General features: G+C 48.6%; 9 protein-coding genes across 9 annotated transcripts; 1 reads left to right on the top strand and 8 right to left on the bottom strand.

The window, feature by feature from the left end:
* Positions 1–779: 779 nt before the first annotated feature.
* On the top strand, positions 780–3013 carry FPRO_07778 (uncharacterized protein; the record flags this gene model as incomplete). Its single annotated transcript, XM_031234128.1, has 5 exons — positions 780–807; positions 875–1083; positions 1138–1322; positions 1369–1856; positions 1905–3013. The coding sequence occupies 5 exons, from the start codon at positions 780–782 to the stop codon at positions 3011–3013; spliced, it is 2019 nt and encodes a 672-aa protein (XP_031083896.1).
* A 361-nt stretch (positions 3014–3374) lies between these two features.
* FPRO_07779 (uncharacterized protein) lies at positions 3375–5496 on the bottom strand (the record flags this gene model as incomplete). Its single annotated transcript, XM_031234126.1, has 2 exons — positions 3375–5270; positions 5314–5496. 2 exons carry the CDS (start codon positions 5494–5496, stop codon positions 3375–3377), a joined length of 2079 nt encoding a protein of 692 aa, XP_031083895.1.
* Positions 5497–6639: 1143 nt separating this feature from the next.
* On the bottom strand, positions 6640–7581 carry FPRO_07780 (uncharacterized protein; the record flags this gene model as incomplete). The annotated part of the gene is made up of 1 exon (XM_031234125.1): positions 6640–7581. The coding sequence occupies one exon, from the start codon at positions 7579–7581 to the stop codon at positions 6640–6642; it is 942 nt and encodes a 313-aa protein (XP_031083894.1).
* Positions 7582–9007: 1426 nt separating this feature from the next.
* On the bottom strand, positions 9008–9729 carry FPRO_07781 (uncharacterized protein; the record flags this gene model as incomplete). The annotated part of the gene is made up of 2 exons (XM_031234124.1): positions 9008–9374; positions 9578–9729. 2 exons carry the CDS (start codon positions 9727–9729, stop codon positions 9008–9010), a joined length of 519 nt encoding a protein of 172 aa, XP_031083893.1.
* A 430-nt stretch (positions 9730–10159) lies between these two features.
* Positions 10160–11178, bottom strand: FPRO_07782 (uncharacterized protein; the record flags this gene model as incomplete). Its single annotated transcript, XM_031234123.1, has 6 exons — positions 10160–10396; positions 10455–10505; positions 10557–10670; positions 10725–10785; positions 10837–10991; positions 11050–11178. The coding sequence occupies 6 exons, from the start codon at positions 11176–11178 to the stop codon at positions 10160–10162; spliced, it is 747 nt and encodes a 248-aa protein (XP_031083892.1).
* Positions 11179–12345: 1167 nt separating this feature from the next.
* Positions 12346–13142, bottom strand: FPRO_07783 (uncharacterized protein; the record flags this gene model as incomplete). Its single annotated transcript, XM_031234122.1, has 2 exons — positions 12346–13035; positions 13080–13142. The coding sequence occupies 2 exons, from the start codon at positions 13140–13142 to the stop codon at positions 12346–12348; spliced, it is 753 nt and encodes a 250-aa protein (XP_031083891.1).
* Positions 13143–15869: 2727 nt separating this feature from the next.
* FPRO_07784 (Glutamine synthetase) lies at positions 15870–17550 on the bottom strand (the record flags this gene model as incomplete). The annotated part of the gene is made up of 7 exons (XM_031234121.1): positions 15870–16193; positions 16244–16353; positions 16435–16521; positions 16622–16704; positions 16752–17086; positions 17370–17492; positions 17548–17550. 7 exons carry the CDS (start codon positions 17548–17550, stop codon positions 15870–15872), a joined length of 1065 nt encoding a protein of 354 aa, XP_031083890.1.
* A 3583-nt stretch (positions 17551–21133) lies between these two features.
* On the bottom strand, positions 21134–22375 carry FPRO_07785 (uncharacterized protein; the record flags this gene model as incomplete). The annotated part of the gene is made up of 3 exons (XM_031234120.1): positions 21134–22008; positions 22055–22136; positions 22190–22375. 3 exons carry the CDS (start codon positions 22373–22375, stop codon positions 21134–21136), a joined length of 1143 nt encoding a protein of 380 aa, XP_031083889.1.
* Positions 22376–23693: 1318 nt separating this feature from the next.
* On the bottom strand, positions 23694–26045 carry FPRO_07786 (uncharacterized protein; the record flags this gene model as incomplete). Its single annotated transcript, XM_031234119.1, has 1 exon — positions 23694–26045. The coding sequence occupies one exon, from the start codon at positions 26043–26045 to the stop codon at positions 23694–23696; it is 2352 nt and encodes a 783-aa protein (XP_031083888.1).
* Between the last annotated feature and the right edge of the window lie 1759 nt (positions 26046–27804).

Raw genomic sequence — 27804 nt, 5'->3', positions numbered from 1 at the left:
GAGCTTCTTCGAGGGCTGACAGCTTTGCTTGAAGGAAATCAGTAGTTCATTAAGTTGGTGAAGTGGTGTCTCATCACAACAGTTGCTTCGATACTCAGGTCCAGGGTGTTTCGGCAATGTACAGTGCGACCCACTTGAAACAGCTGCCATTAACACCAACCTAAGAGCACTAGATCCAACCCAGACCCTGAAACTGATAATACTGCTTCACCATCAGCTGTGATACCTTGTTCCACCTGAAGGATACCCAAAGACACTTGAAGGAATTCTATATCTTTCTGAGTTTTATTGTGAGCAACTTACTCACGATCACCTACCAGAGAAGCCCACAACTGAAGGTTCCGGCGGGGTTCCTTTCACCCCGCGAAGTGGGGTAGCAGAGCAAGGCCACTGCCGTAACAGGCAGACGGGGACAGGTGACAGCAGCCCACAAGGCAGGCAGCGATAAGCCCCGCCACTTATCGGAGCTAAGGTACTTACAATGCCTGCATTCACCTTCCGGGCTTCCCAACACCACTTACCTTTCATCTGTGTTACCTTTAACTTTTATCTTTCAACCTTCCTATCGAACCAAAAGGGTAGCCCTATTTAATAGGCTTGCTCTTTCTTCCTTCGTTAACTCGCACGCTTTCGAGTCTGCGTTTGCCCTGCTGACATCCTTCCTCAAGAAGTGGGCCCAGCGCAGGTATATGAGACAGTGTGCACCACTAACCAAAGGAATCACCAAACACTATCATCTTCACTCGAGCTCGTCATTTGGCCATCAACAAGCAATCAAAATGGCGGTACCCGAGTATCGCGACGAAGGTAAGGCGATGCCCAAACAGCAGAATAAACATACTCCCTGAACCTCGATGATAACTAACATTTATAGTCGCCATCACACTCTCCATCGCCGACCCCCCGCCCAGCTTCTCATATCCAACTCGCCGCATCTTTCTGAGTAAAAAGAATCCGACCATCGAGGTCGGCCGAACTAGCAAAAGAAATGGAGCCTTTGAAGCTGCCAAGAGTAATACTTGGTTCGATTCACCAGTCATGTCTCGAAAACATGCACTCTTCACCCTTGACGCCGACAAACAGGTAAGCTTTATGGAGGCAAACTCTCCAGTAACCCTGTGTTAACTCTTCACTTAGAAACTTTATATCAAGGACACGGGTTCTCTCCATGGGACCTATAAAAACGACGTCCGCCTCGAAACGAACGTGAACCATGAAGTGACCAGTGGTGACAAGCTCAAGTTTGGTGCTTTCATTGAACGACCCCAGGATAAACACTACCCTTGCGCTATGATAGTCCGTCAGACATACGGCTCCATCAAGTATGTCATCTTTCAATGTCTCCTGTCTTTTTGCTAATTATCCCAGCCCCGAACTGCGCGGCAATAGCTTCCGCGTTCCTGAAGATAGCGACATCGAATCTCTAATCAGTGACGAAGACCAAGTGAACAATAGCTACGAGATATTGCGCACAAACAAATTTGTCCCTGCTAGAATGGCTACTTCATCTTTTGGTCATGGTCCGATCGACTTGACAATGGATGATCAGTGTCCTCTTTCCAATGTTAGAAATGGAACTGAGACTTTCGACAACTGTCCTCATATTCTAGAGATACCTCCCCCCAAGCTACCAGAGCCTGTTTCTGTCTTGGGCCACGAGTTCTCTGATCTGGAGGAAGAGCCTGAAGTAGCGGAAAACGACTTGTCGCCAAACTCTATGGACACAGACGACTCTGATGGTGGCATTTCAGAAGATTGTCAGAGTGTCGACTATGCAATGTCATCCGTTGCAGGGGACTCTATTGTCGATGAAGAAGAAGACTTTGCAGAGCATGACGAGTCTGAAGAAGAGCAAGGTATGTTCATGGGGTACAGCGCTCTAGACCATTTTGACCATTTTCCAGTCCACAATCAGGAACCTGCTCCTCAAGAGAATGGTCACATTGACGAGGCTACTATCATGGCATCTGTCATGAGCCCCGAGAAGACCCATGCGCAGCCCTTGGTCAACCCTGTGAGCACCCAGACCCGGGATGCTCCTCAACAACTTGATAGTGCCAACTTCACCCAGTTGGACAAGAGCCACTATACATGGAAATCAGACCTTGCTCCAATGATGTCGATTAATGGCACGTCGTCCCTGAAGCTTCCCCCAATTTCAGAAGCTGTCTTTGACAAATACAACCATGAGACGATCACACACTCTACCGCTGAGGTTGTAGGCAGGAAGCATGGAAAGTACGAGTTCTTTGCTGCTAGGGAAGCCAATGCTGCAGCTGCCCGCGCACAACCCCAAGCTCGACCCATGGACCCCGTCCGTCGGGCACCAGTCCAGGAACCCTATCTCTCGCGAGCAGGGATGGAAAACAAAATCCCTGTGCACATAGAAGATGAACTCCAGTCGCCCATAGATGAAATTGAACCTCGCGATTCCGACTTGGTATCTTCCGGTCTTAGATATCTGGCAACGCCCCCTGAGCACGTCGAAACAATCACCACCTCTGTGGAGCCAGAGTTGGACGACTCATCCGCCTGGGCGTTTCAAGAGAGCAAGAAGTCATCTGGTGTCAAAGTTACAACTGAGACAACTGAGAAAGTGGTGGCCCAAGAGAATGACGCAGATGCTGCAGAGGACGGTGGTGCCCAGCCAGCTGAAGCTCTAGAAGCACCTGAACTGGCCAAATCAGTCGAAGACGTGGAGCCAGCAAAACCGGTCGCCGCAAAGACAGCTGAACCCGTGGAGATTCCGGCACCAGAATCCACAGCAACCAAGAGAAAGGCCGATGAAATCTCCCAACTTACGCCGGAAGAAGAACAAGTTTCCAACGACCGCCAATCTCGCCCAGAGGCGCACCGTCGAAAGGCGCAGCCGAGTGCAAGACCTCGCCACATTGCAGCATTGGGGCCCCCACCAACCAAACGTCTTCGTCGTATGGCAGAAGCGGTGGGGTATGTCGCGCTTGGAGGAGCTGCTGTCATGTCGGTGCTCATTGCTACGGCGCCTGCTCTGTAATTTACACACAGGACACGCCGGTGACTTACGAAATTTTATTGGAGTTTACGATCCGGAATCAAGGACAGGGAGTCGGTTGTTTACTTCAGTCTATCTTTTGCTTTTCCACTTGCTGGCTGAGGGACCTGACTTGAGGGACCAAAGGCATGTTGTTAGGGGGTATTTTAGCTGTGTTTATATGAATCTACAGTTTTCTTCCACAACTTGCAAGCAGACCGTTCTCGCGTGAAGTATAAAATCCATCCATTAGAAATGTATTAAACTTGATCCCTTCTCGGGTTACCGCTTCTCTGCACCAAACGCCAGACCAATATTGCCCAAGTAAGCTTTCCAGGATTCCGCCCATCATGACAAATTCTCATTACTGTACGCTTCCATTCATCAAGCTTTCAAGCTCCCAAGGACTCAACGTGCTTCTCCGTCGCGATGCACTCTTGCTCATTCGGCGTTCACGGCGTCGTTTTTGAGGCTTCAGCTGATCATCAGTCGGTACTGGGTCCCTCTTTACAGGGTCGACATTCTCAAAATCATTTCTCTTTTCGGTTTCGTTTGTAGATTCTGTAGCCTGATCTGGCTGAGATGAAGTGATGGTTGGCTTCTTGACTCCACGGGTTCCACGGGCAGCTCGAAGCTTGGCTCGAACACGAGCAGCATCAGCCTCGCGCTCTGAAGCGGCCAACTTGGCGGCAATAGTCGCCATAGTGAGAGGACTTTGTTGAGGAGCGGGATCGATGTTCCGTGGGAGGGGGAGACGTGATGCTGTTCGACGAGGGGAACGGTTGGGTGACGTTTGGGTCTCACTTTGGTCGTCGCTACTGCGGTGGGAGCTTTGGCGTCGGGGAGTAGACATCTTCATCTCGTTAACCTGGGGGGCAGTTTCCGGTGACTTGACAAGGAGGACTTCATCGAGTGAAGAAGAGGATGACACGCGATCGCGAGGTTCTTGATCGTATCTAAGAGGAATGGAGCCTCCTTCTGCAGCAAGGTCCCATGTGTTTTCCTCCACAATAGTGGTGAAATCTCCCTTGCCATGTTTGCGTGGTTGAGAGCCTCGGTTTCCGGCTGATGCAGAATCTTTCAAGGGGCTGAGCTGGGGAGGCTCTGGTAGTGGCGATGAGTCTGGGTCTGGGTGGTAGAGGGGAGCCGCTGTGGACTGTTGAAGGATCTGCACATTAGGCTCCTCAACGTCATAGTCGTCGATTGGTATGTTTTCTTCGTAGTCGGATTCGATGTCACTCTCCTGGTCAACTTCATCCTCAGGGTCCGACTCTGGGACGAGTTGTACGCGAGGGGAACAGCGCGAAGGGCATGGCGAGTCGATAACGTCCATCTCATCCTCGGGCTCCTCAGCAACAGCAGAAAGTCTGAGAGTAGATGCGTGCCTTGTCTCCTCTACATCTCGTACCCTTACTGGGCTAAGGCGCAGTCCCATCTGAAGCTCTTCGTCGCAAATCGGCCGTCCATTAGCAACCATACGCTTCCGCCAACCATCGATCAGATGAACTGCCTCAGTCCAGCGGCTTTCCATCTTGACCCAACCATCCTTGAGGCGGCTGATTTCCTCTTCTCGAACCATGACCTCTTCGATTGGCACGAATGAGGGGTTCGTTAGGATAGTTCGCATGTGTTCCAGCACAGAGTCCAGCTCCGAAGCCATATCCTGCCACCCTTGCTGCTGGATAACAAGGTTATCCTGGTTCTCGTTGTTCCACCCACTCATGTCCCGCAGTTGCTGCATCGTTTTGCGCATTACGGAAAGAATAGCTTCGTTTTCTTCACTAAGATTTTGAGCCAGTTTGGCCAAGAATGCATTTGTTTCGTTGCGCAGATCATAGTCATCTGCTGCGGTGATGCCTCCGCGACCTGTCGACTTTTCCTCGCCAACATCGCCTGTGACGAGGATTGAGGTCACGCCGGGGTTTGCTCGGGATCCTCGCGCACGTCCAGCTTCGGCGAGCTGTTTCTTCAAGGTATCGATTTGGCGGTCTCGTCTACGGACGTCTGTTGCGCACGCAGCTCGTGCCTGGGCGACCAGTCCCTTTGTACGGGCGACTTCTTCCTTTAAACCGCGTATGGCGGCGTCTGCCGACTTCATTTGCGTTTTGAGAGCAGCCTCTGAAGCTTCTGCAATGTCCAGCTTCCTCTTGGCCTCGGTATGTTTCTCTGCGAGTCGCGCGATGTCGTTGGTATGTTTGAGGTTATCGGCGCGTAGGGTGCGCATGGTGGTTGAGAGGGATTCGCGATGTTCTGCATCACGCTGTGATTGTTAGTTGTATCGAGACACATGAGGGCTAACGTACATCTCGTCGGAGTATTAGATCGTTTAGGACGCTCACGATCCGTCCCATGGTAGCTCCAGCTTCATCGCCATTGAAGGCCGCGCCGGCGAAATCGATACTCTGGCCATCACGAAGTAAACCTCTAGATAGAAGCTGATTGTTGATATACAGCGATGCTGTACGAAGATTATCGGTATCGATCATTGTGACAGGTGAGCGAGTCCAAAGTTGATACACATATCCTCGAATCTTGAAGAGATTGACTTTTTCTCATCAATTTCCTGCGCAAAGGTACTAGTACTATCTCTCCTGTATAAGTGTACAAGCTTGTGGTCCCTTTAATTGTTTTGGTGGGGAGAGCTGGTTGCTATGTGGGGGAGCAAAGTAAACAATGCGTCCGCCAATGAGATCCCTGCAAAAGTGAGGCGGGCCTTAACGAGAGACCAGCCAGGGTCATCCTTTTGACAAGACAGCGCTCGACAGGTGGCAATGCAGATGATCAAGGTTTTTCTGTTTTTGGGCCAAAAGTGAGGGTTTTGGAGTTTCTGGTGAGGGTCGTTGTCTGGGTCGACAGTTCCACCTGTTAAACTAGAAAGCCTCGAAGACAATGTTGATGGGCCGAAATTGGGCATGTTTACAGTATACAGCCTGATCAAGGTATGGATGAGGGGAAGATGTGGTCGGAAAGTGGCCAAATGTCACAGGAATGGTGTTGTGCATTGTTTCCATGGACAACTTGACGTTGAAGCAGACATCTGCTGGCACATGCACTGTCAACTCAAAGTCTCAGTCTGAAACATGTTCAAGGCTTTGAAGCCGCACTGGTTCTATTTTTCTATCCCCTCCTTCCGACAAGGTCCTCCCCGCCTTGATAGCTTCTTGGCCGAGGCGAGACAGAGTTAAAACGTGGTAGAAACCAAAGGCCCGAATATTGCCCATGGCAAATTTTACATCTCCTGGACCCTTATCAGACTTAAGGGTGTTGATCCGAGCGGCGATGACAGGATGTGTTGAGTCGTAATGGTTAGAATACGAGAAGCCATAATGACTCGGGTATAAGTTGTGCGTCAACATGGATGTCTTTGAACTTTGTGTAGACCAAGCTTGGCATACTCTAGAAACGGCTTGGCTGGTTAGTGAGGTTCACGGATAGAGTCTGACAGAATATGGAACAGTGGCTTTGTCTCAGACAAATTTGAGAAGATTGTAACGCGGTTGTTTTCGGCACCCAAGATGGGAGACCAAAGGCCTCGCTACCCCATCATGTTCGATGGCCCCGCGACGTCATCATGAAGACAAACAAAAAGAGCATCATGACTTACATGAAATAGAGCTTTATCAAGTATCTCATGTCTCTGGTCGGAATTTCCCCCTCTTCTCCCGCATCGCTTGCACCTTTCTCTTATCCTCCTGGAATCTCTTCATCAAGGCCATTTGCTCCGCCTTGCGTCGTTCCCTCATCTGGAAGCGGTAGAAATCCTTGGTTTCAGACTTCTTCTTGGTATCCCTCTCGATCATTCTGCGCTTGGCTTCCTCAGCCTCGTTTCGGCTGGCGGGAGCGGCCCGTCCACCGCGAGTCACTGTAACGAAACCATCCTCGTCTGGCTCATTGCGCAGTCGCTTAGCTAGCTCAACAGCTTCCTTCTCCTTGCGGTTGAATGCAGTGAAGAAGGCGTGAACAGCCTTTTGGGTGGCTGGCTTGTCGACGCGCGAGAGTTGCAGATGCGATGCGATCCACGATGAGCCGAGCGAGGGGACGTCGTCGGAGAGATCGCTACCCCACGTAGGATACTTTTTAGTCTTTTGTAGCTTTGCGATAGCCTTGAGGACTAGTTGCACACTCTTCTCGTCTGCGAGAAGCACAATTGCTGTGCTGCTGCTCCGTTGCACGCGCCGCGACCAGATCTGAGGTAATTGCGCAGCTTCCTCTTCTCGCTCCCGCTCTTCCGCCTCAACGTCGCCGCGTTTCCTCTTTTTCGCAAACCCTGCAACTTTTGTGGCTTGCGCAGGATCAATAGGTAGCAGCGTCCGTAATTCGTCTTCGAAGGTAATACTCTCAAAACGCCCAGCGCCTACAAGTTGTGTAAAGACAGCGCGAAAGTGAGGTTCTGTACTGTCTGCGGGAATGTTCTTGAGGAATACACTTCGTGAGTCGTTGGCGGTAGGTATCTTGGGTGCATTTTTCCGTATACGAACTTCGTGAATGGCGGTCTCTGGGTATGAAGGTGTGCCAGGGATCTTTATTGGGAGGATGGAGAACAGGTCTCCAGTTTCTTCAACGGGAGACATATTGTCAATGTGGTTGAGCAACTGGAAGAGTATGATGGGTCCAGGTTGAAGCAATCAAGAAAAAAAGTTTGGTCCCACATCAGATAAAGGCAGTGTTATCTGGAAGTTATTTCGCACAGTCCACTTACACGGGGGACAGGGGTCTCATCCTGAAAGTACGCTCCAACAAAACTTCAAATCTTCACAAAGAATGCCAAAAATGAACTCATTAAAGGGCCCATCAGCTTCTGATAGCTTGTCTAACTCTTTTCATCATTCAGGATCGAGGCCCTAAGTTTTATCGTCTTCCCTAAAATGTCTTAAAACTTCTCATAAGTTTAGAAGCTATCATCACAACTCTGAGGATAATGAGTCAGGTGCAGATTCGAAAAATCCCTTATACGAAGAGAGTATCTCCCTTGCCCACGTGGTCGTTGAATATGTAAGCTCTTTAACTTTCCTGATTAGTAAGAAGCTGGAATCAAAATGGTCTTCAACCATTTGTGCTACTAGGAAACCATATTTTCTAACTTTCTTTCTATTTAGGTTGTCAATCCATTGAAAGAGAAGATTGCCGACCTCAGTGGTAGACTTCCAGTTTGTGAAGCAGCAGTAGCTGCTGCCAACCAGGCCACTAAGGAAGCCAAAAAGGAGACCAAGGAGGCCAAAAAGCTCAAAGATGAGCTTAAATTGAGTCAGGTCAAGATTGACCTTTGCGTCTCTTGGATCAGCTTGGCTGATAAGAAGAAGAAGGACAAGAAGGACAAGAAGAAGGAGCAGAAGAAGAAGAAGAAGGAACAGGGACAACCTGCTGGAGACGAAATGGAAGTGGAGACAGAGAAGGAGATGGATGTGGAGCAGATGGAGGAGACGGAGGTGTCAAAGGATTTCTGATCATAAACAACAGACCGTAATATAAAATATACTCAGCAAAAGGTATCCTAAGTGTATACTAAATTTAGGCTAGGCTTATATCAAGTTACCTAAATCTTTCCATCATTTAGGAGCAAGGCTCCGAGTTTTCTTTCCTCCCCTAGCCAGGCCATTAAAATCAGAACCAAGTAATTAGATAACCTCGCTTTCGCAGAACGGCGGTCCATCATCCTCGCCAACCACTGAAGCCTTCCCCAAAACATGAATGTTCAGCTGCTGAAATTCGACCCCATCGAGTTCTCGCATATCGAGGCTTGGAAATTCATCCTCGCTTGAAAGGGCGTGAGTAACAGTAGCGTCGGGAGACACTTTTGGCGCACTACGGCCAACAATCGCACTGGTTGCAGATGCCGCATGAAGCAAACCACTACTTCCAGACTGAGCTCACTGGGAGAAGCCATCGGAGACGACCCTCTTTTGGTTCTTACCCTAGAAATTGCTAGAAGGCGAAAGATGAGGCCATAGGACCTTGCTAGGCAAACTACTAGTATTTAACGAGCCACCAGAGGGCGGCCTAACTCCAAACGGCATGATAGTAGAAGCCAAGAGGTACATTCCGAATGCCCCTGAAGATTTTGTAGGGGATGTCGTAGAGGACTCTCTGAAGCCAAGGTCGTGCCCACCTGAGACCTGCCAGGACATTGCCGAGTTTGCGCTGAGAGATGATGTTACTCATCTCATCCATGTGAGTTTCCATTCCATCCATGCAAGCGTTGGTAGCTTGAACCTCAGTGAGGATCTGGGCGATGGTGGCTTGGTTCAGAGATTGGATCTTGAAGAGGGTAACTTGGTGTGCCAGACCGCGAAGGCGAAGGACGACGGTGTCTTTGTAGAACTCCTCTCGAGCGTTCTTGGCAAGGGCGTTAGTATTGATGGCAAAGCTCTCGAGCTTATCGAGCCGTTTATTGATTTCTTTTTCCATTGTGTTTATGTGCTCTGGGGTATAGGGGAAAGGGAAACCGAGTTGTGTCGATGTTTTCAGGACAACCTTGGGGTGCAGTTAAAGTGCCAGGGAGTAGTGTTACTCAACATACACCTGTAGAAGCTCCATATGTTCCGGGTGCATCAAGTTTCTCTTACTTACCTTGGAATCTTTGTAACTGAGCTTTGTTCAATCACCAAGGATTGACCCCGTTTCTGAGGAAGGCTTGCCGCCTGAGAGTTGAAGCGTATGCTTCCGTTGGACACAGTACCGGGGATTTTGGGCTGGTGGTTCTTGTTCTTGTTTGGGGCCATTGTAGTAGTGCGGGGGGCAGTTTGTTGTTTTGAGAGAAGGCTTTTTAAAAAGAAATAAGAAATAGTTGTTGTTCAGTCTTTGTAGAAGAGAAATCAGGACAGACAAGCCATTCTTGGTGTCTTGATGACCCAGGCCCAAATCCAGGGAAGAGCACCCACAAGGAAGGGGCATTGATCAGGGTGGCATTGTTAAACAGAAGGAGCATGCTGAGGGAGGAGCATCACTCAGGGGCAGCATCACCAGGTCGAAGAAATACTTAATGGGAGAGCATATTAATTATTAGTTGCTAGGACACACGACACTTTGCATTGTAATTTTATCTTTGTGTTAAAAAGGAGTAACTTTTTGACTCCGATTATACTATCACTAATAGTATATAGGTAAAGAGGGGAAAAAACAGAAAGCATATCGGACATACCGTAGCAGGGTTTAGATTACAACTACCGAAAACGCAGCGCTCTCCTTTCCTCGACTTCTTGCTAATCCGGCTGCGCTCATCAGGAAGTCTCTGGCCAGAATTATTAATGAAACAAGTACCCAGTAAACGATTCCATATAAACATACTGAGGGGCCCGCGTTTGAATCGTTTGATCGAGGAGTCGGCAGGTAGCCAAGACCACCGCTACCACTACGACCACGGCCACGAGATGTGTTTGTCGGGGTTCTCTATAAGAATTAACTTGTCAGTAATGGTAAGACAGTTAGAAAGTAATCACCAACTTACTATGGCTTTTTGTTTTTCACGCCGAGCAGCACGAAGCTCACTGGGCAACGTCTAGATTCCTTGAGTCTATTGTCGAACCATAGAGGAGATGATTCTAAATACCTCGACATTGTTTCCTGCTTTGAGTGGCGCAGACTTTGACTTAGCAGTGGCGGACTCGGGGGCGGTGGACTCGAACAAGTCGGGATTTCCTTCCCAGTTAGTAGAGGACTCGTACTGTAATTAATTAGAATGCCATCCAGCTTCAATTCAAAACTTATTCCAGCTTACCTCCTCCTCCTCTGCTTCTCGTGGCGATCGGCGAGGGCGCCCGGATGACGTGGCGGTTTCCCTAGAGAATAGTAAGGAGCAGTTCTGAAACCATGATTAAATGATTCCATACGAGAGCTCGAGGGCCATAAAGAGGCGTTGGTGGCCCCGTTGGTAGCAGTGGTCGGAGGCTTGGCCTGGGACCAAGTTCAGGCGAAAAGCCATGTTCCTTGGCCTTCCGTGGAGACCAATTATGGCTGATTCTACCAGCGAAAAGGGAATACCACCCTGGAAACATTTAGCACATACCTAGTTTAGGATCGATGTCGACCCATTTCCGACTTACGGACAAGGTCATCTTGTGGCTGCCGTTTGTTATCGCCACTCCTGCGGATCTCCAGGTTTTGGTCGTGCTGGTCAAGGTAGTGATTCCGAAGCGACCCAGTACTGCGGAATGCATATATAGACAAGCCATTCTTAATGTATTGATTACCCAGGCCCAGGTCTAGGAAAAAGCATTCAGATAGAAGGAGCATGCCAATTGCTGGTCGCTGAGGCGTATATCACTCAGTATTAAACCGTAAGCTTTTGGGTCGTTATCATTCTATACGAATGATCGAGCTCACATGTATTGAAAGTGTTCTATTTCGTTCATGACCAGTTGGACTGGGGCGTTTCCGTGGCTTGAACACAGGTGAGAAGCTTAGCAGTCTTGCTTAAGGTAGTCTAAATTTATGCTAATCTTGTCTATGTTATCCTAAAGATAACGCAACATTTTCTATACACTTCTAAAGTTTAGGACTGTATATTCATAAATTTAGGCTTACTCTTCATTTTAGGTCCGCGATAAGAACCTAGTAAATAGTTTGTGATGTTATTGGAAAGCCGATCCTGTTTCTTAGCAACAGTAGAACACTACTAAATTTCGTCCAGGCAAGCCTCGCGTCAAGGTTTGTAGTTATCTTCCTCTTTAAAGTGGCTATTCGACGTCAATTGTCATTTTCGACACTGACTTGGCCTATATAGTTCTTGCCCCTTGCCAACAGTAAGAGTGCTAACAGAGAAGAGCTTGCGGAATCTCTAGTCTACATAGATAGATTCTGTTCATCTTCCTGATGATAGTTGCTGCCGTCATTCCCCCTTTATTGTTCAAGATAACGCCTGGACCATGCTGAGAAAGTCATATTCGTACGATTCAATTTTCAGAAGTGAGTACTACATATAGTCATTTCCCATTTTTTGCACTTGAGAATGTGCATTACGGGAGGTGTGATGGAGGTTTACCGTCAAAAACGGATGGCATGACTTAACAGTGACATCTTTGGATCAAGTTGTTGACACTCAGGTTTTGAGCTATTTTTCAGATTTATCATCATAGGCCTTATAGACGTAAACGCTTGTTGATCGTGGACATTTACGTCGTATTGTATTATTAGATCAGGCTCAATATGTCTTTCACCGTGTCCTGCGACACTGAGGTCTTAAACGACAATATCCTGACCATTTTTGTCACGTGCTTCGACAAAATGTCTATCTCGACCCTCGAATGCCTCCACGGGACTATCAGGTTCGACGCGCCTCTCTTGACGTTGTCTATGACGGTGCTCTACTGGCTCATGACCTTACCAATAGGATCGATCATCTAGCCAAGGCAGGAGAACTTCATCACGCTTAAGGGCCATTCCTCATCATCTTCGTCTTCAACACCGAAATCCCAATGGTCACGGTCCCGCTGGGTAAGTTCCAGTGCATCCCGGATCTGCTGTTGCCCAATGGCTTCTTCTCTAACATTAGCCCCAAGATTTCGCACGATATGTGTGGCTATTCTCTTCAAGTTGAGGATGAAGCCGTTGAGTATGTTGAGGAATTCGGGCGAGAGCCTCTTCAAGATCTTGTACGCGGTTCCGCACGCCTCAAGCGAGTTCTTGCCTTGCTCGCGAAAGGTGTCCTCCCGAGCTCGATATTCAAACGTCGTGTGTTTCCCTAACTTGTAGATGCAGAAGCACACGTCCTTCTCTGTAGACTCGTACCACTCCACGTTAGTGGTGCAGATGGGGATCATATCGTCGTCCAGGGGCGGGAAGCTACCGCTCCATGTGTATATGCTGACCTCGATGTCGAGCACCACGAAAGAGAAATCCGGAGGGTAATATAAAAGTGTAGGTCTTGCCGGTTCCCTGTTTATAGTCCTATACTCCCACATCGCGATGACTCGCATAAGCCAGAGCGAGTTCCTGTACCTAGGGGTTAGGCCGACCTTCCACCCCGGGTTATTAACATCGACGTTCAACAGGACGTTATCGGGGATGGTGACGGTGATATTGCACTTGACCTATGCGATAAGTGATGACAATTGCCTTACCTCTTTCTGCCAACTGACGTATCAACAAAGCCGTCACGTTTGCGAATTACGGTCACTGCCTGGCGTCTAGACCTCATCTTTCGCTGCTATTCAACGCCGTCGAATCTGATATGCGTTGTCGCCGTTAATGTTGAATAATCGAGCGCTTGAGGCGCCAACCCTTGCCAATGGCTGAGACTTTCTGGTGCCATTGGGCGCTCTCTTGCTTCATCTGGACAAGTGTCACCATTCGTCCCTATGCGGAGCGTCGGAGTGTCGCTTTTTTGTGTGTACTACCTAGTCATGTGTCCTATCAATTTGCGGCACCGGTTTTTGCGCAGAGGGATCCTTGATTCGACGATCAGACGAGGTATGCCGGTTTCTCCTCCACTTTCTTTTCCTGCGACATGATGATGATTGATCTGCCATGACGTAACGCAGAGCATCTCCTAAGACTCGCATATGTCAGAATGACAAACGAATAGGCAGAAAGATAAAGAGCGAACCTTACTAGTCGAGCCGGGGTATAGAGCCAACCAAGGTCGCGATAGATTCGGCAGGATGGGATCCTTGTGCTCTTCCCTATGCCTTCTACCATGATGACAGCTTGTCACGACGACGGACGCGCTCGTTAATATGCGTATATTGATGTGCAATCCATGGGAATGATCATCCTGAGATGTGATTTGTTGTGATCCAGTTGCTGGACGTCGTGCCTGCAACTTCCATGTCATATTAGCTGCCACTTTAGCCTTGACCTAAGTGACGCAACTGGCCTCGCTTATATTTCACACCTTTGTGACGTATAAAGACACTACTCGTGTCGTTGATACGAGTACTAAATTGAGAAAACTGCAGATGACCTAGCCTTGTCGCCAATGATGCTCGTATCATAGGACAGATATCATGGGCGTCGACTGTAGCTCGTATGGTGGCATGGTGTGTTTCTGATCGAGACTGTTTTGGTTTCTGATCTGCTCGAATATCAGCATTTTGGTGTGTCTCTTCAGTCCGATAGCGAGAATCTTATTTATTGGTCAAAATAGCGGCATTTCAAAACATACCTCAGAGTCGGCGAGGTCCCGTGTTCATAGTGCCGACCTTGGTATATGAAGGTGTCCTCCGGGTTTGGTTGTAATGTCGAAGCCACGTCCAAGGAAGGGGAGGTCGTCAGACGAGCTCGTCGTAGCCGGAGCAAGCTGCAGTATAGTAATAGTAGTTGCATCTGTAAACATATGTACTGGTTGAGCCTGATTTACACGGTCTTTGGGGCTTGGAGGTCCCACCGCTCGCCCCCATGCCCGTCCAGCATACATTTCAACGGTTCGGAGTAGGCTGAGTAGTTGGAGGAAGCAACGCGGCTATACTCAGTCGTCTAAGATGATGTTGGAAAATGGAAGAGGAGCCTTGACTTGGGCACATGCAGGTCTGGTGGTGGTAACGGCTAAGTCAGATCCTAGGTTTTGTGGTGTGCAGCACTCACATTTCTGAAGGGTATTGTCCCTCACCCTCAACATGATCTGTGATGACTGTGATAAATTCAGTAGGTCAACGTGTCTGTCGCTTATATTAATTGATGGTTCTAAAGGTGGCAACAACCAGGGTTTCAACTGGCCGCTCGTGCTTGTCCGTAGTTACCATTAATAATTCTATCGTGGTCTAGTTGTATGGTCAGAAATGAATCACTATGGAGGCTATGCCGAGTATTAAACTTGCTTGCTATTATTCGTCACGCCAACTCTTCAGGTAACCGCTCGATCTGGAATTTTCGTGGCAGCGTGTGGTTTTTCGATAGCCACTAATGGTCCTCAGGGGATAATCTGTGAGATTTTGCAGCTAACATATCGAAATTGCATGATTGACTAGGATAATGGGGGTCAAACTGGATATGATGAAAATTTTGGGTTAAAATTATTCCATGGCTATGATCGAGAGAAGGTACGTTGTTGTTGATGACGTTTTGAGGCAGAATTGGCAAGTTGACCCGAGCTCTTGACGCCTGGTCCTTCTTGCCCTTTTGTTTTCTTCTCGGTATCATGTTTTGTTCTTTGCACGAAACGTGGGATAAATAATTGTCGGAAAAAGATTTGAGTGCGCTGGTCAAGATGGCAACAGGCTCAACTTATCATTGAAATTGTGGCTAATTTTAAGAGTCATTCACCGTTGCTGCTGTTTATCTTTGATGATTCTTGTTTTTTATTCCTTCCTTACCAGTCCATCCACATCAAGTGTCCCTTCCTGCTCAGTAAATTGGGGTTTGGCGTGGTCCCACTTGCCACTAAGAGAGGGTTCAGAAAGATCATTGTATTGTTGATGTGATACCCCAGACCACCACATAATATTGTTGAAGGAAACAAAGTCTCAAACGATTGCTCACTAAATTAGCCAAAGGATAACCACCACAGTCAGCCGGCGTCTCCAACGCAACAACGGCAAATAAGCAATAACTAGGTAGCTGGCGCCAAGTCGAGCTACTGCAACACTGGTGATGTACCGCTGGACTACCGAATACATATGTTCATGGGAAGCACCTTCCAGCAGTTAGAGATGTCGGATATCCATCAGGTGCGGGCGATTAACAAACTGAGGATATCACGTGACTTGTCTCCACGTTCTTAAAATAAGCTTAATTTGAACGACATATCTGCCACATTGTTTGTTTCGCAGTAATCGTATTGGTAGAATTGAAGAAATATTTTACTGATTGGTTGTCATTACTGTCCTTCAGGACAAGCTTTCATGCTATCTATGTAATCAATAGTTTCCCAAACCGTCGCGCCGTGAACCATTTCATCAGAATGAATGCTAAACTTCTAAAACTCGCTCTAAGCCATGGAAAATTGAAGAAGAACCTTGGTAACACGGTAGGGGTCAGCGTTAGAAGCAGGGCGACGATCTTCGAAGTAGCCATAGCCCTTGGCCGCAGTTTCGCGGGGTACGCGAATACTTGTGCCACGGTTGGCTACGCCCCAAGAGAAGCTGTCGATAGATCCCGTCTCGTGACGGCCGGTCAACCGCAGTTCGTTGTCCTCTCCGTACTCAGCAATACACTCAACATGGTGGGGCTCGAGCTTCTTCAGAGCCTCTTCGATGACCTTCATACCACCCTCCTCGCGCATAGCCTTCGTGGAGAAGTTGGAGTGCAAACCCTGTAAAGATATTAGCATTGAGTAACAAAAAATGGGAAGGAAATACCCACAGCCCCATTCCAATCACCTTGGATTGGCTTAGGATGTAATGAAACCTTTGCGCCGAATTCCTCAGCGACGCGGTGCAAGAAAAATCGTGAAACCCAAAGCTGGTCGCCCACTGATGAGATTTGGTGGTTAGCGGGAATCTTGCGATTTGTGGGGAATACCGAAGTTTAAGTGGGGCCTCCATCAAACTTACTTTCAATGCCAGTGCAGGGGCCGACCTGATATTCCCATTGAGCAGGCATGACCTCGGCGTTCGTTCCAGATATCTGGATGCCGGCATCTGGAATCGAGTTAGATATGACCGAGAAGCATTGATCAAATGATAGCTATAGCACCAAAACTTTACAGTCTGATACCCAGCTTCTGATGCTGTGACTTACACAAACAGGCTTTGTAATGGGCCTCGACGATATCGCGCTGGACAACCTTTCCAGTGCCCACACCACAGTAGTACTCGCCTTGGCTATGAAATCGTTAGTCAATGCGAAAAGAATGTAGGGATTGACTTACGGAGCAGGGAAACCACCGGCGGGCCAGCCATAGGGTCGGTTGTCAGAGCCGAGAAGGGTATACTCCTGCTCGAGGCCAAACCAAGGCTCGTCGTCGGCGTAGGTGTCCATGACCTTCACGCAATCGTGACGGAAGTTGTATTTGTTGGGAGTGCCATCGGCGTTCCAGCACTCAGCAAGAACAATGATGTTGGGAGAGCCGCGGAAGGGATCAGGGTAGACGGCGCAGGGACGGAGGTAGACATCGGAATTGTCACCAGGGGCCTGGTTAGTGGAAGAACCATCGAAGTTCCAAACGGGAAGATCCTCGGGCTTATATTCCTTCTCGGGCAATGTCTGTGACTTTGTAAGTTGATGTTCAAAATTTACGTCGCTCCTGTTCCCTTGCTCCTTCCATCTGGTATCGAAAGCGTGGGCCCAAGAGATCGGGCCACGCATCCCCGCATCGTGGAAAACAAGCTTAATCGCAAGTTTAAGGATCGTTCCACGAGGCAGGCGCGACACCGCTTCCGAGGCTCAAAACAATGCCACTTGATGGAGGTCGGCGATCGGCCGGCCTCGTCGTTTCGGATCGGAAGAGCAAGAGTGGGGCCGGGAGATAGAATCGGTATGGACTTACGCGAGACTTGGAACGAGTGCCACCATCGGCATCAACCCAGACGTACTCAGCCATGATCATACCCTTCTGATCAAGCTTGAGATACTTCTGGAGAGTCTCCGTCCGTGAGGTGATAGGAGTAGCCTGTACATATTGTTAGCTGACTTCATAACGTCGAATCTTGTTGATAATGACGAACCATTGTGAATGTGGTTGTGATACGGGGAATAAGGCGGATTGCGAGTGAGGAAATACGAAACGAGATACAAATGTATCAAGCAATCAAATGAATATGTGTAGGATGATCGAAAAAGAATTCTGGGGAGGTCGGGGCGTCGAGGGTTTTATGTTTACGGATTCGAGCCGTCCTCTAAAGAAAGGTTGACGCTCTCGCCCGCCAAAAGATAAGGATTCCCTGTGGCCGGATGCAGGGGCGTGAATGTTACCGGCTTTCAGAGTGGGGTTTGATGTAATCCTCGATTGGCCGTCGAGACGACCTCTTTATGGAGGGGGGCGTGGGTTTATAGTTTAAAAAGACACCACGCACAGGAAAGATACTTGTTTTCGACATAAATCATCTGCTTTTCGTTGCGAGTGCATGCTATAGAAAGACTACATGCCTACCGCAACTGGACTCTGCGTACTCAGGAGCAACTCAAGAAGAAGCCAATAACCTCAACAAGTGGAACGCATTTTCCATAATTGCACCACCAGTCTTCAGCTCGTGAGTGCTTCTCCGGCTGCCGGCTGAATTGCAACATTGCCTCTTTCAGTGGGTAGTATCGCTGTGGTAGCGAAACTTTCAGGGTACTCCCGCCTCGTAATAGTGCTGAAAACAGTATGACATAACGGGCGGCTTCGGCGGAGACGGTGTATGTGCAAGGTACTCATACTTTTTTGACACAGCCGCTCAGCGGGTATCCCCAGCGGCATAAGGCGGTGCTTTTCATCAGCCTCCGTATCTAATCATCACCGGGCCGGCGAGGTTTGGTCGCTGATTGAGATGACGATTCGGCTCAGTGCCGGCTTAATCTGTTCTTTGACAATTAGTTATCTGAAAATAGGCGGATATAAACCGCTTTGCTCCGCTTACGGAGCCTCGACTCCATTGAGGAAATGCGGTCCAGTATACGAGCAAACTCATTGACCCAAAGTCTTATCTCAACAATGGCCCATTAACACGTTAAAAGTTGAGTTAATTGCGCGTGTGGTTGTGCGTATGTGGTACGCATGCCCGGATAAGGAATAGTGGGGGTGAGATAAGGTGAAAACCATGTGTTCCCAGCTTTGGCAATTCAGACCAATTGTATATCCTGCATTCAAAAGCTTTATGCAATCGTCCCTGAGTAGGTCAGTATTTTATCCGTAAACCATAGATAAGAAGGCATCCCGTCGCACCTCCGTCTTCTTCCCCAGGAAATTGAACCCCCAAATGTCCCTCCCACTCTCAAGTAGAGGCTATCTGATGGTGCCCGCGGCTTTCGTGGGCAAAGATTCTGGGGTTGGGTGGGACAAGTGCAATCCTTGTAACCAGGTACGTCTGGCCCACATTCGCACATGCTGTAGGACACAAGCAACAAAGGTGCACACAGGCGTCAGAAGCCGTTCCAGGACCAGACTGCGCCCTGAGCCCTTCTGATGTGAGCCATGGATGTCCCGAAAATACTCCATGCTCAGGAGCCAAGCCCAGCTATTTTGAGAACCGCTTAAGGCCTGGTGCTTGTGACTCTCCAGAATTCCCGACAGCCTCGGTGGTTCCGGTTTGTCCCTGATCTGTTACCAAATCGTTTCCTGAGCCCCAGGCGAACCATACTCGTTTTGGTAAGAACGCCCTGTTTCTTGTTTAAGTTATCCAACCATGGGCAGCAACACCTCGGCCGGAGTGTAGTGCTTTCAATCACTGATTCTTTTTTGGGGTTCGTTCTCAGCGCTGCCCGGCGACGAGTCGGTGTCTCTCCAAGCACACCCAGCCTTGTCACCAACGCCACCCCAAAAAAGAATACCGTACCCAACGAACCCAAGCCACACACCCGAGATGGACAGCAACTTGCAGGTTCTTATCATTGAGTCATGATTGGCTCAAGGCATGCTCTGCATAATGCCTGTTATCTCACGTTGGGTTTCGACCGACGGCTTCAAAGCCGTTTCAGATATCTTCGTCTCTGGTTGGCTAATGTCATCACTTACCGAAGTGTAAATCGCTCATCAATTCGGATCTTCAGGTCTTCTTCCATTTCCCCAGACTGTACGAAATTGCAATGTCGGTTTCGGAACACTCCAGACTTTGAGGCACTTCTCCAGGTCTGCCCTGTCCTGGATCGAGAGGCTGTAGTCTCCGGCTTCGGGATACGCGATGAGTTGAATGTTTGAATTGCTGGGGTTTTGCCGTCAACTGTTAGCGTCGGTCCGGTCGTGTCAGTCGATTTTACTCACCTCTTCCATTTCTCCTTGGATAAATCATAATTGAGCTAGAACTGGAGGACTCCATTCTGCCGGTGTCAGGGTTCAATTATTCCCGAGCTGAATCCGACTGGCTGCAACGAACGGTTCTTGTCAGTGGGCTCACACGCACGAGACCATGAAAAGATACTGGTAGAGGCCCTGACGACGCCAGGGGTAATGCATATTCCGACAACTTAATTGACATGCTCTCAAGTAAATATATGGTAATGATAAGGCAGGCCAAGAGGAAGAATAACACCAAAGCGATTAGAGGGCGCGTCTGAAGATGTCCAGGAGAAATTTTCTTCTCAGTAGAGACTCGTGTGAGGTTCACCAGAGTTATGCAGATCGTTCCTACTCTGTGAGTGGAAGAATATTATCTCAGCGCAGGTGCAAGTGCTCGAAACTTTGGCAACTATGACTAAACCCCAATACCACAGTTGCGCCTGCTTTCTTAGACTAGAGTCATCCTAACTTTATCATACTCTTCTAAAATGGTACTGCCTTTTTCAAAACTCATCAAAGGTTTCTACTGCCTCAGAATAGCAGAATAGTCACTCAAAGAGGCAATGCTCCTGCTCAATGTCCTCCCAGGCTCCCACACTGCTGAGATGGAGATCTGCCGCCCCCCGCAATCCCCATTTTGACTCATTAGAAAATTACCAGACCAATCAGACTCAAGCTTGAGACTATTACACATTTAAATGAGCAACAGGAACTGATCCGATTCTGGGCTTACCCCAGGTTTCTGTCGATATCTTCCTATCTCTGGAAGAGAAAGAGTAATTAATCTCGATCACTAAAGGCCTCATGTCTATTGGATCGCCAGAAGGGGGATGTAAATCGTTTGGCTTTTTTCGCTCCCACCCTCCCGTCCTCCGAGATCTGGAGAATTGGGTGATGGAATCACGTCCAGATAACTCGTTGCGCGAATGAGATTAAGTCTAATTGTTGAGATACCGCGCCGGCTTTTGAAATCAAAATCTGCCGATTTCGCATTGGACTCAAAAGTTTACCCACCACGGAGTCAACTCCGGGTTTGGCGTTCCGAGATGCTGCGATTCACGCCGAGACCCGGCGGGGTGATTGACGGGGGGTGACGGACTTTCACCGGGGGTTGACCGTGCCAAGCTGGAGCACTCAGCATTTGCGTGCGTCTTGACGCAGTTCAACACCACCCAGTGGCAACGGGTAATGGTGGTTTAAATCTCGTGATGGATCAAAGGGCGCCAGAAGGGAAAGGGAGTTGCTCTTTACATCACATTATTCTCATTGGTCTTGGCAGGAAGTGGCCAAGGTCAAGAATTGCCTTGACCCTCAAAATGACGTCGCTAACTGCGTTTCTACACACCCATGACGCTCTGTATGGGCACGTCCCAGTACCAGCTCGCTACTGCCATGCCGCCAACGCTCATCGTAACTGCCATGAGGAAATTGACATCATTGTTGTCCAGAAGATCCCACCCGTTTTCGATAGCCCGCGACGGTCGCTGATCACCAAAACTTGACTTGCGGTGCTTGTCTTTATGATCGTAGACACCAGCATGAGCATCGTCATCGTCCACAATAGCGGAACCACCAAGCTTCTCTTTTGCTTCGCTCTGCATGATCTCGGTCTTGACATTCGAATGAGCGGCCGCGTCCGTGCCGGATTCGGCTACTAGGACGCGATTGCCTCCTTCTCCCTCGACAATCTTACCAGACCGTACGTCCCTGACTGACCGTTGGAATAGGCCACCCAAGAAACTATCCAAGACACTGCCAAGAGCACCCCAGATCACCATGAACCCCATGAACTTGCGTCGCTCCAGCATCGTCCATGGGGCACCGCCTGCGGGCGTCTGAGATGACTCCTCACTACAGGACGGTAGGAATATCATGGATGCGGTGACAATAATCATTGACCCCAGCAAACCTGCACCTAAACCTAGCAAGGTGACACCACCGTTTGTTCCGCGAGGCACCTTTCGGAGTGTTGGTGATGTGATCAGTCGAGGTTGTCCTGAAGACAGGATACCAAGCTCGGAGCTGAAGGTATCGGCCGCGACGGCCGCATAATTGGCAATGATTCCAACGACCAGGAGGTCACCGCCCCATGAAAAGCATAGTGATCCCGTGGGATCCGGAGTATTATGATCGGCGAGTGCTGCTTCTCGTTTTCGTAGTTGGTTTGCGTGGAGGACGGAGAGGACAGAGGCCATCAAACTGTTGGCGAGGACTTGACAGATCAGTCAATTGATTCATGAATGGCTTCAAGTGCTTACCTTGAACATGTGTTCTAGGCCCTTCTCCTCCAGATGTACCCTTTGAACGAAGCGTATAGTTGGCCTTGATGCCCTCTTTGATCTGGGGCGTTGTCAGACATCTCCCTTGCCCTTGTAGCGGGCGCAAATACTTACGTGTGTTACGCGTGTTCCGGCCAGGAAAAATACGCATAGGAGTGCAAATGGAAGATTCCATGGGTGGTAGGCGTGTGCGGCAGCTGTCAGAGTCGCAGCGAAGATGCCAGCGGGCGTTAAAGAATTCCTGCTCTTGGCGCGGTAGATGAGCGCGCAAGTTGCGGGGAGAGCATATAGCAATCTCATGGCTGATGGACTTGGGCGCTTAGAATACTGAAGTTTCAGGGCGCAAAAAGTGAGCTGAGGTTTGTCGTTGTTGAGCTTCCTTGTGGTTAATTGCAAGAGCTAGTCAATTTGGCATCAAGCTACCTACCCTCGTCAGCTGACGTCAGCGATAATGGCGTGGAAGGAGAAATACAACCACGTGTAATAGCTTGAGCAAGAACGTCGCTCGACAATAATAAAATGTCCGGCTTTGGAATAGGAGAGGGGACGCCGCGTTATATAGACAAGAATTTCCAAGCTACCTATGTCTAAGCGGTCTCTATCGACTTCTCAACTACTACTCGATTCTGTGTAATGGCTTCCATCACCAGCACATCATTCATGTTTCCCCTCTTTGAGATGATGGGTTGAGGTTGCACCAAAATTTTGAATCGGAAGCAAAGCATCAGGAAGAAGGCCTGGTATCTAACACAAAGATATCCAGAGGAAAAGCAGATCAAGTTGTAAATAGGCACTCGAGTAAAGATCCATGCCAAAAGAGGCTACCCTGAAACTCGGAGTTCTTATCTGAGGGGAAAGTATAAGGCTAAAGAATGGTGCTGGAATACTATCTGTCATACAGGCCTTACTTCCTAGCTTGATTCAGGGTGGATTTGATCTTATCAGCCTCTCACAATCACCGTTTTTTGAGTTGATTTCTTATAACCCTTTTGCGCAAGTATTCGGTGGATTCCCAGTCTTCCGGTCCGAGAGTCCCGGGCGATCGGATCCGAAGCCGAAAGGTCGATAAGACGACATTTTATCATATAAGGAGAAGACATACCATGAAAGTATTTTCAGTATTGACCTAAATATTTATCTTGAGTCTTTGGGCTGTCCTTCTATATCAACTTAAACCAGATTCTTCATGCTGGAACCTCAATTCTCATTAATATGTTAGCTCTTTTAACAACAAGTATCTGTTGATGGAGCATCTGTAAGTATGATAAGGAATACGTTTTTCACTTCTTGTCTAGTACAGTCACGAAAGTATAAGGATGAACTCTAGTGACGATAACTATTGATCAATTACGAAAGGTAGACAGAACTATAGATATGACACACATGCTCTTCTGGCGACCTTATCAAAGTTTCGAATTCCCCCCGACACTTAATTAAAATATATAATAAAACACTGACCCAGCGCACGCAATGCTCAATAGCAAACATCGATGCCGCCAGCGGCGAGTTCCAATTTTAGAGTCCGCCAATAACCAAATAACACGCTTCATTCTGTTTTGTTCGTTATCATCATAACTACATTCATCCAATATCGAAACTGATATCCTAAAACTCGTATTCAGGTCTCATCCATATCTAGTGTTTGGAAAGACATGTATGGTGCCTCTTCGCCACTTGTGGGTGGCCAAGCCCACTGGCTATGCTGGAGAGAGACAGGACCCGCGGCCTCGAAGTTCACCATAGGGGGTGCCTGTGAGTACCACATCCCTTGTTGAACAATTGGGGGAGAGTTCATACTGGTAGACATTATACCATGGGGAAAAGTCTCGTTGATTGGCCATTTGTTCATCTCCTCAAACTGGGTGAACGAGTGAGTTGACACACTAGTAGATGAGCCTGACGAGGATGGCATAGATGAAGATACCCCCGAAGAAGCTTCAGCCTGAAAGGGCGATGGCATATCTGTCAAGGGTTCATTACTCGCGATGAAGCCATTCTGAGGCCTGGCTTGGCTCCGAGGAGAGTGCGACATAGATCGCATAGAGTTCATGCTCGGTTCCAACAACCCAAGCGCGTTGGTATTGCTATTACTGCCAAAAGCACGAGCACATGACTTGATCTGCTTCCGCACACTGCGCAAGGTTGTGCCTTGGTAGAATCGCTCGTCTTTGCTGATTGTATACAAGGAGCTTGCCAACGAACAGAGACGGTTATCCCACTCTGGACGGAAGTAGCTATGATCCAGGCTAAGCCCTAGGTTATCCCGAAGCAAGTTGAAGGCTCGGGAACAAGTATCCATGAGAGTACACAGAGCTTTAGAGAGGGGTTGCTGGAATGTTGAGGCTGAGTTTTGATTGATTTGCCTGGTAGTTGGCGAAAGGGACTGTATGATTTGTTCTACAGAAGCGCAAAATTGATGAACAGTCTCAGCTGGAACCACCACTTGGTCGTAGAATGAGCCATTCTTGGGGAAGAGGAACTGAATGATCATGGTATGGTGGAAGGCGACAAGAAGTTGCCACAATCTGTCATCATCTTGACCTTTTGCTTTCGGATCGTTTGTATTAGTACCAAAAGAGCGGATAGCTTCTTTACAGATACCAACGCCATGTTTTGATGCAGTTTGATCCGAGATTTGTGAGAACAGGTATGCAACAGTGCTGACAACCTGCGCAAGAGGCCTCATTTCTCGAATGTTACCCTTTTGCTTTTGCAAAGTGTTGAAGTTCTCAGAGACGAGGTCAAGCTGAATGGTAACCGATGAGGCTGAGGTCGCGGGCAGAGATTCGAGGTCAAAGGTTGACGGTGTGGTTTTGGGCAACACTCCTGCTTGGATGGAGGTCCAGATGTAAAGAGAATATGTTGTCCACCAAAGATTGGAGACAACTTCTTTCTCGACATCAAGGACGTCAACACCATTTATGCGGCTGGAGTTCGGCTGGGAGGCATCCTTCGACATACAATCCTTGATCTCGGTAACCAACTTGCTTGCGACTTCGATATAACAGATCGCTCGGCGGAATTCGTGGAAAGATAGGGCGTTCCAGACCAGCAAGACCAAAGTCTGTGCTGTGGTAACCCCTTTATAAACTCTCGTAGGGACACCAGAGTATACAGCGTCGTTGTCCTCGGAAGGGTGATAGCAGGGCCGCATCTGCAGCTGAGTCTTGGCCCACTGCAGGAGTTCATGTCCACGAGCAACTGTCGATTCCTCTCCGACGACGAAACTAGCATCAGCTAGCATCACAGCCATGAGGATCTCATCACAGGTATCTTCTCGGATTTCTCGAAGCAGCAGAGTCTTGGAGATGAGAAATGTTAGGGGATGTGCGGAGAACCAGACGTCGATAAGCTGGTTTCTCTGTCGATGGCTAAAGGTAGACAAAGGGCTACAATATGCTGAAGTATTGTCGAACATGTTGGTAGAAGTATCGTTGGATAATCCAGACCGGATCAATTGGTTGCTTTCATTGGACTGAGGAGACCCCAAGTCGCTATATCTCTGGCCAACAGAAGCGACAAGGTCAAAGGCAATCAGGGGCAACAGGCCAGTGAACCTGACCTCTGTGCTTTGCTGCTGCTGGTTTTTTCCTACTTCTCCAAAAATCAACTGGGAAAACTTGTCCTGAAACATCTGCTCAAGGGATGCAGCAAGGCTCTCAACGCCATCTGCCAACGGGGCAAGATCTTCGTGGGTTCTGCCAGGAGACATAGAAGAGGCAGAATTGGCAGAGCACGATCTCCTTCTCTTACTGTCAGGTAGTTCATGTTCACTCCGCACCTGTAGATGATTGTTGGCCTTTGTGCTGTCGAAGCTCAAGTTCCGACCCTTTGGTCTTGGAGGCTCAAAGTCGTAGATGCAGTCGGCACCTTGCTTACGACAAGCCTCGCAGATGGTTTCATTTGAGCACTTGATCTTTCTCGCCCGACAAAATGCACACGATCGTCTCAATGGATGTTTGGAGCTCATCTTGCTCGAGGTGTAAATGTTGAAGGATCAGTTACCATATGTCGACAAATCTGGGGGCCAAGAGAAACTGGCAGCTCTGGGGAATTTGCCAAAAAGGGATCTGATCTCGGTAGAAACGCCGAGCAGACGATCTTTGTATGAGGTTGAATGGCGTCGGCTGCCTGGGTTTAGTTTCGAATTAGAGTAGCCTCAACAGGAGCTAGACAAGCCCACACTGTAGGGTTTAGATCAGATCAACGCTCAGGGCCTCCAAGAAGGTTTCCCCTCTCATTGGTAGGTAATATTAGTAGTAGCCGAAAAGCTTGTCAAGCATCCATGTCAGAGGTCTGCATCATTTAGGGCTGATAGCCTCAATAGGGTGGGAGTGGCAGTGTCTGGGTCAAGTGAAGCACCACTCTGCTGGTAACTTGGAGGGAGAGACCCGACGTGAACTGACAGACAAAATGCATGTATTGGATGGACTAAACGCGGAGCTAGAGATGACACAGGCCGGAGGCAGTGTTGACAAGCGTCAGATGCTTATTCTTATTTTGAGGGTATCATACTGAACAAGAACGTCAAGCACGCTGCCAGGCTCCCGGCAAGGCATCTCGGTGGATCCGATGTCATGGACACGGCTTACATTGCATTATTATATACGAAAATTATCGATACGCGAAGCTCGGCGGTCTTACTGTTCTTCGTGTTCCTCTCGTAAGTGAGACTGGATTGCAACAACACGAAAACCTTACTGTGAATCAAGGAACAGGATCGTGATCTAGTTATACTCGATGCTAACTCTCTTGGATCATACTTAACTTATTCCAGAGAAGCCTATCGCATTGGCTGCCTATTACGGATCAGTTGAAAATAGGTCAATGTCTCGCACCACGACTTAATTTAGACCCTCCGAACCTGTACGCAGTTCAAGAGAAAACACTGTACGGGAGAATGCGTCAATCCGGGCTGTGACCTGATAAACTGCCATCAGAGAGGAGAAACATGGCCAGTGATTTAATCCTCCGGCGTTGATCTCACTCGGCATCTAACACAGAGCAAGGATGACCTCAATGGGCGGTAAGGGGTCAAACGGTGCCGTTTCTTAGTCCTGGTGTGGCGCCGAGCCATTGGTTCTCGCATTGCTAGTTTAGTTGGGCTGAGTCTTACATGGCTTTCTCGTGGCTGTCTGCTTGTGACCAATGATGAGATGCGAATCTGTGTCCCCTTGTAATAGGACCCTCAGCTGAGTGATATGTTTGCTTTGTAACATGGATGCTGTAATGAGGTTACGACGGTTGAGTTCGGCAGTTCAACTCATTCATGTAGCGCAAGGGCTTAGCAGAAGAGTTCCCGTTCCCTCAGCGCACAACCATCCATATTTTGAGCATTACTTCATCAAGCGTCGTAGCTCAAATAAAGTTGATACAAGGCCAACAACAGCCCCCACACGGAACGTCGTCATGCCGGGAGCCCATGGTTCGACTAGTTCTAGACCCTCCAGAGATATCAACGGGAAATGCCGATGCTGTCAAGTCACACTCACCCTCACACTAATAAAAAAAGGCTTGATATTGTGGTGGTAGAGTTACTGGCCAACCACCCGATTCCGGTTTGCCTGACATTAATTAGATGGACCCTACCAGTCAACTTTGTGGCTGTATGCAACATGCACAATGGCAAATTCCGTCGACGCCTACCACGTAGTATGCATGATGAGACTGCTTTTCCAGCCAAGGCAGAATCCCTCTTCAGCTATGGCATTCGCATTGACGGAAATAAA

This window comes from Fusarium proliferatum (assembly GCF_900067095.1).
Source record: "Fusarium proliferatum ET1 genome assembly, contig: FPRO_scaffold007, whole genome shotgun sequence".
Taxonomy (NCBI): Eukaryota; Fungi; Ascomycota; class Sordariomycetes; order Hypocreales; family Nectriaceae; genus Fusarium; species Fusarium proliferatum.
The sequence above is the reverse complement of the archived record's forward strand: the minus strand, read 5'-3'. Positions and strand labels throughout refer to the sequence as shown.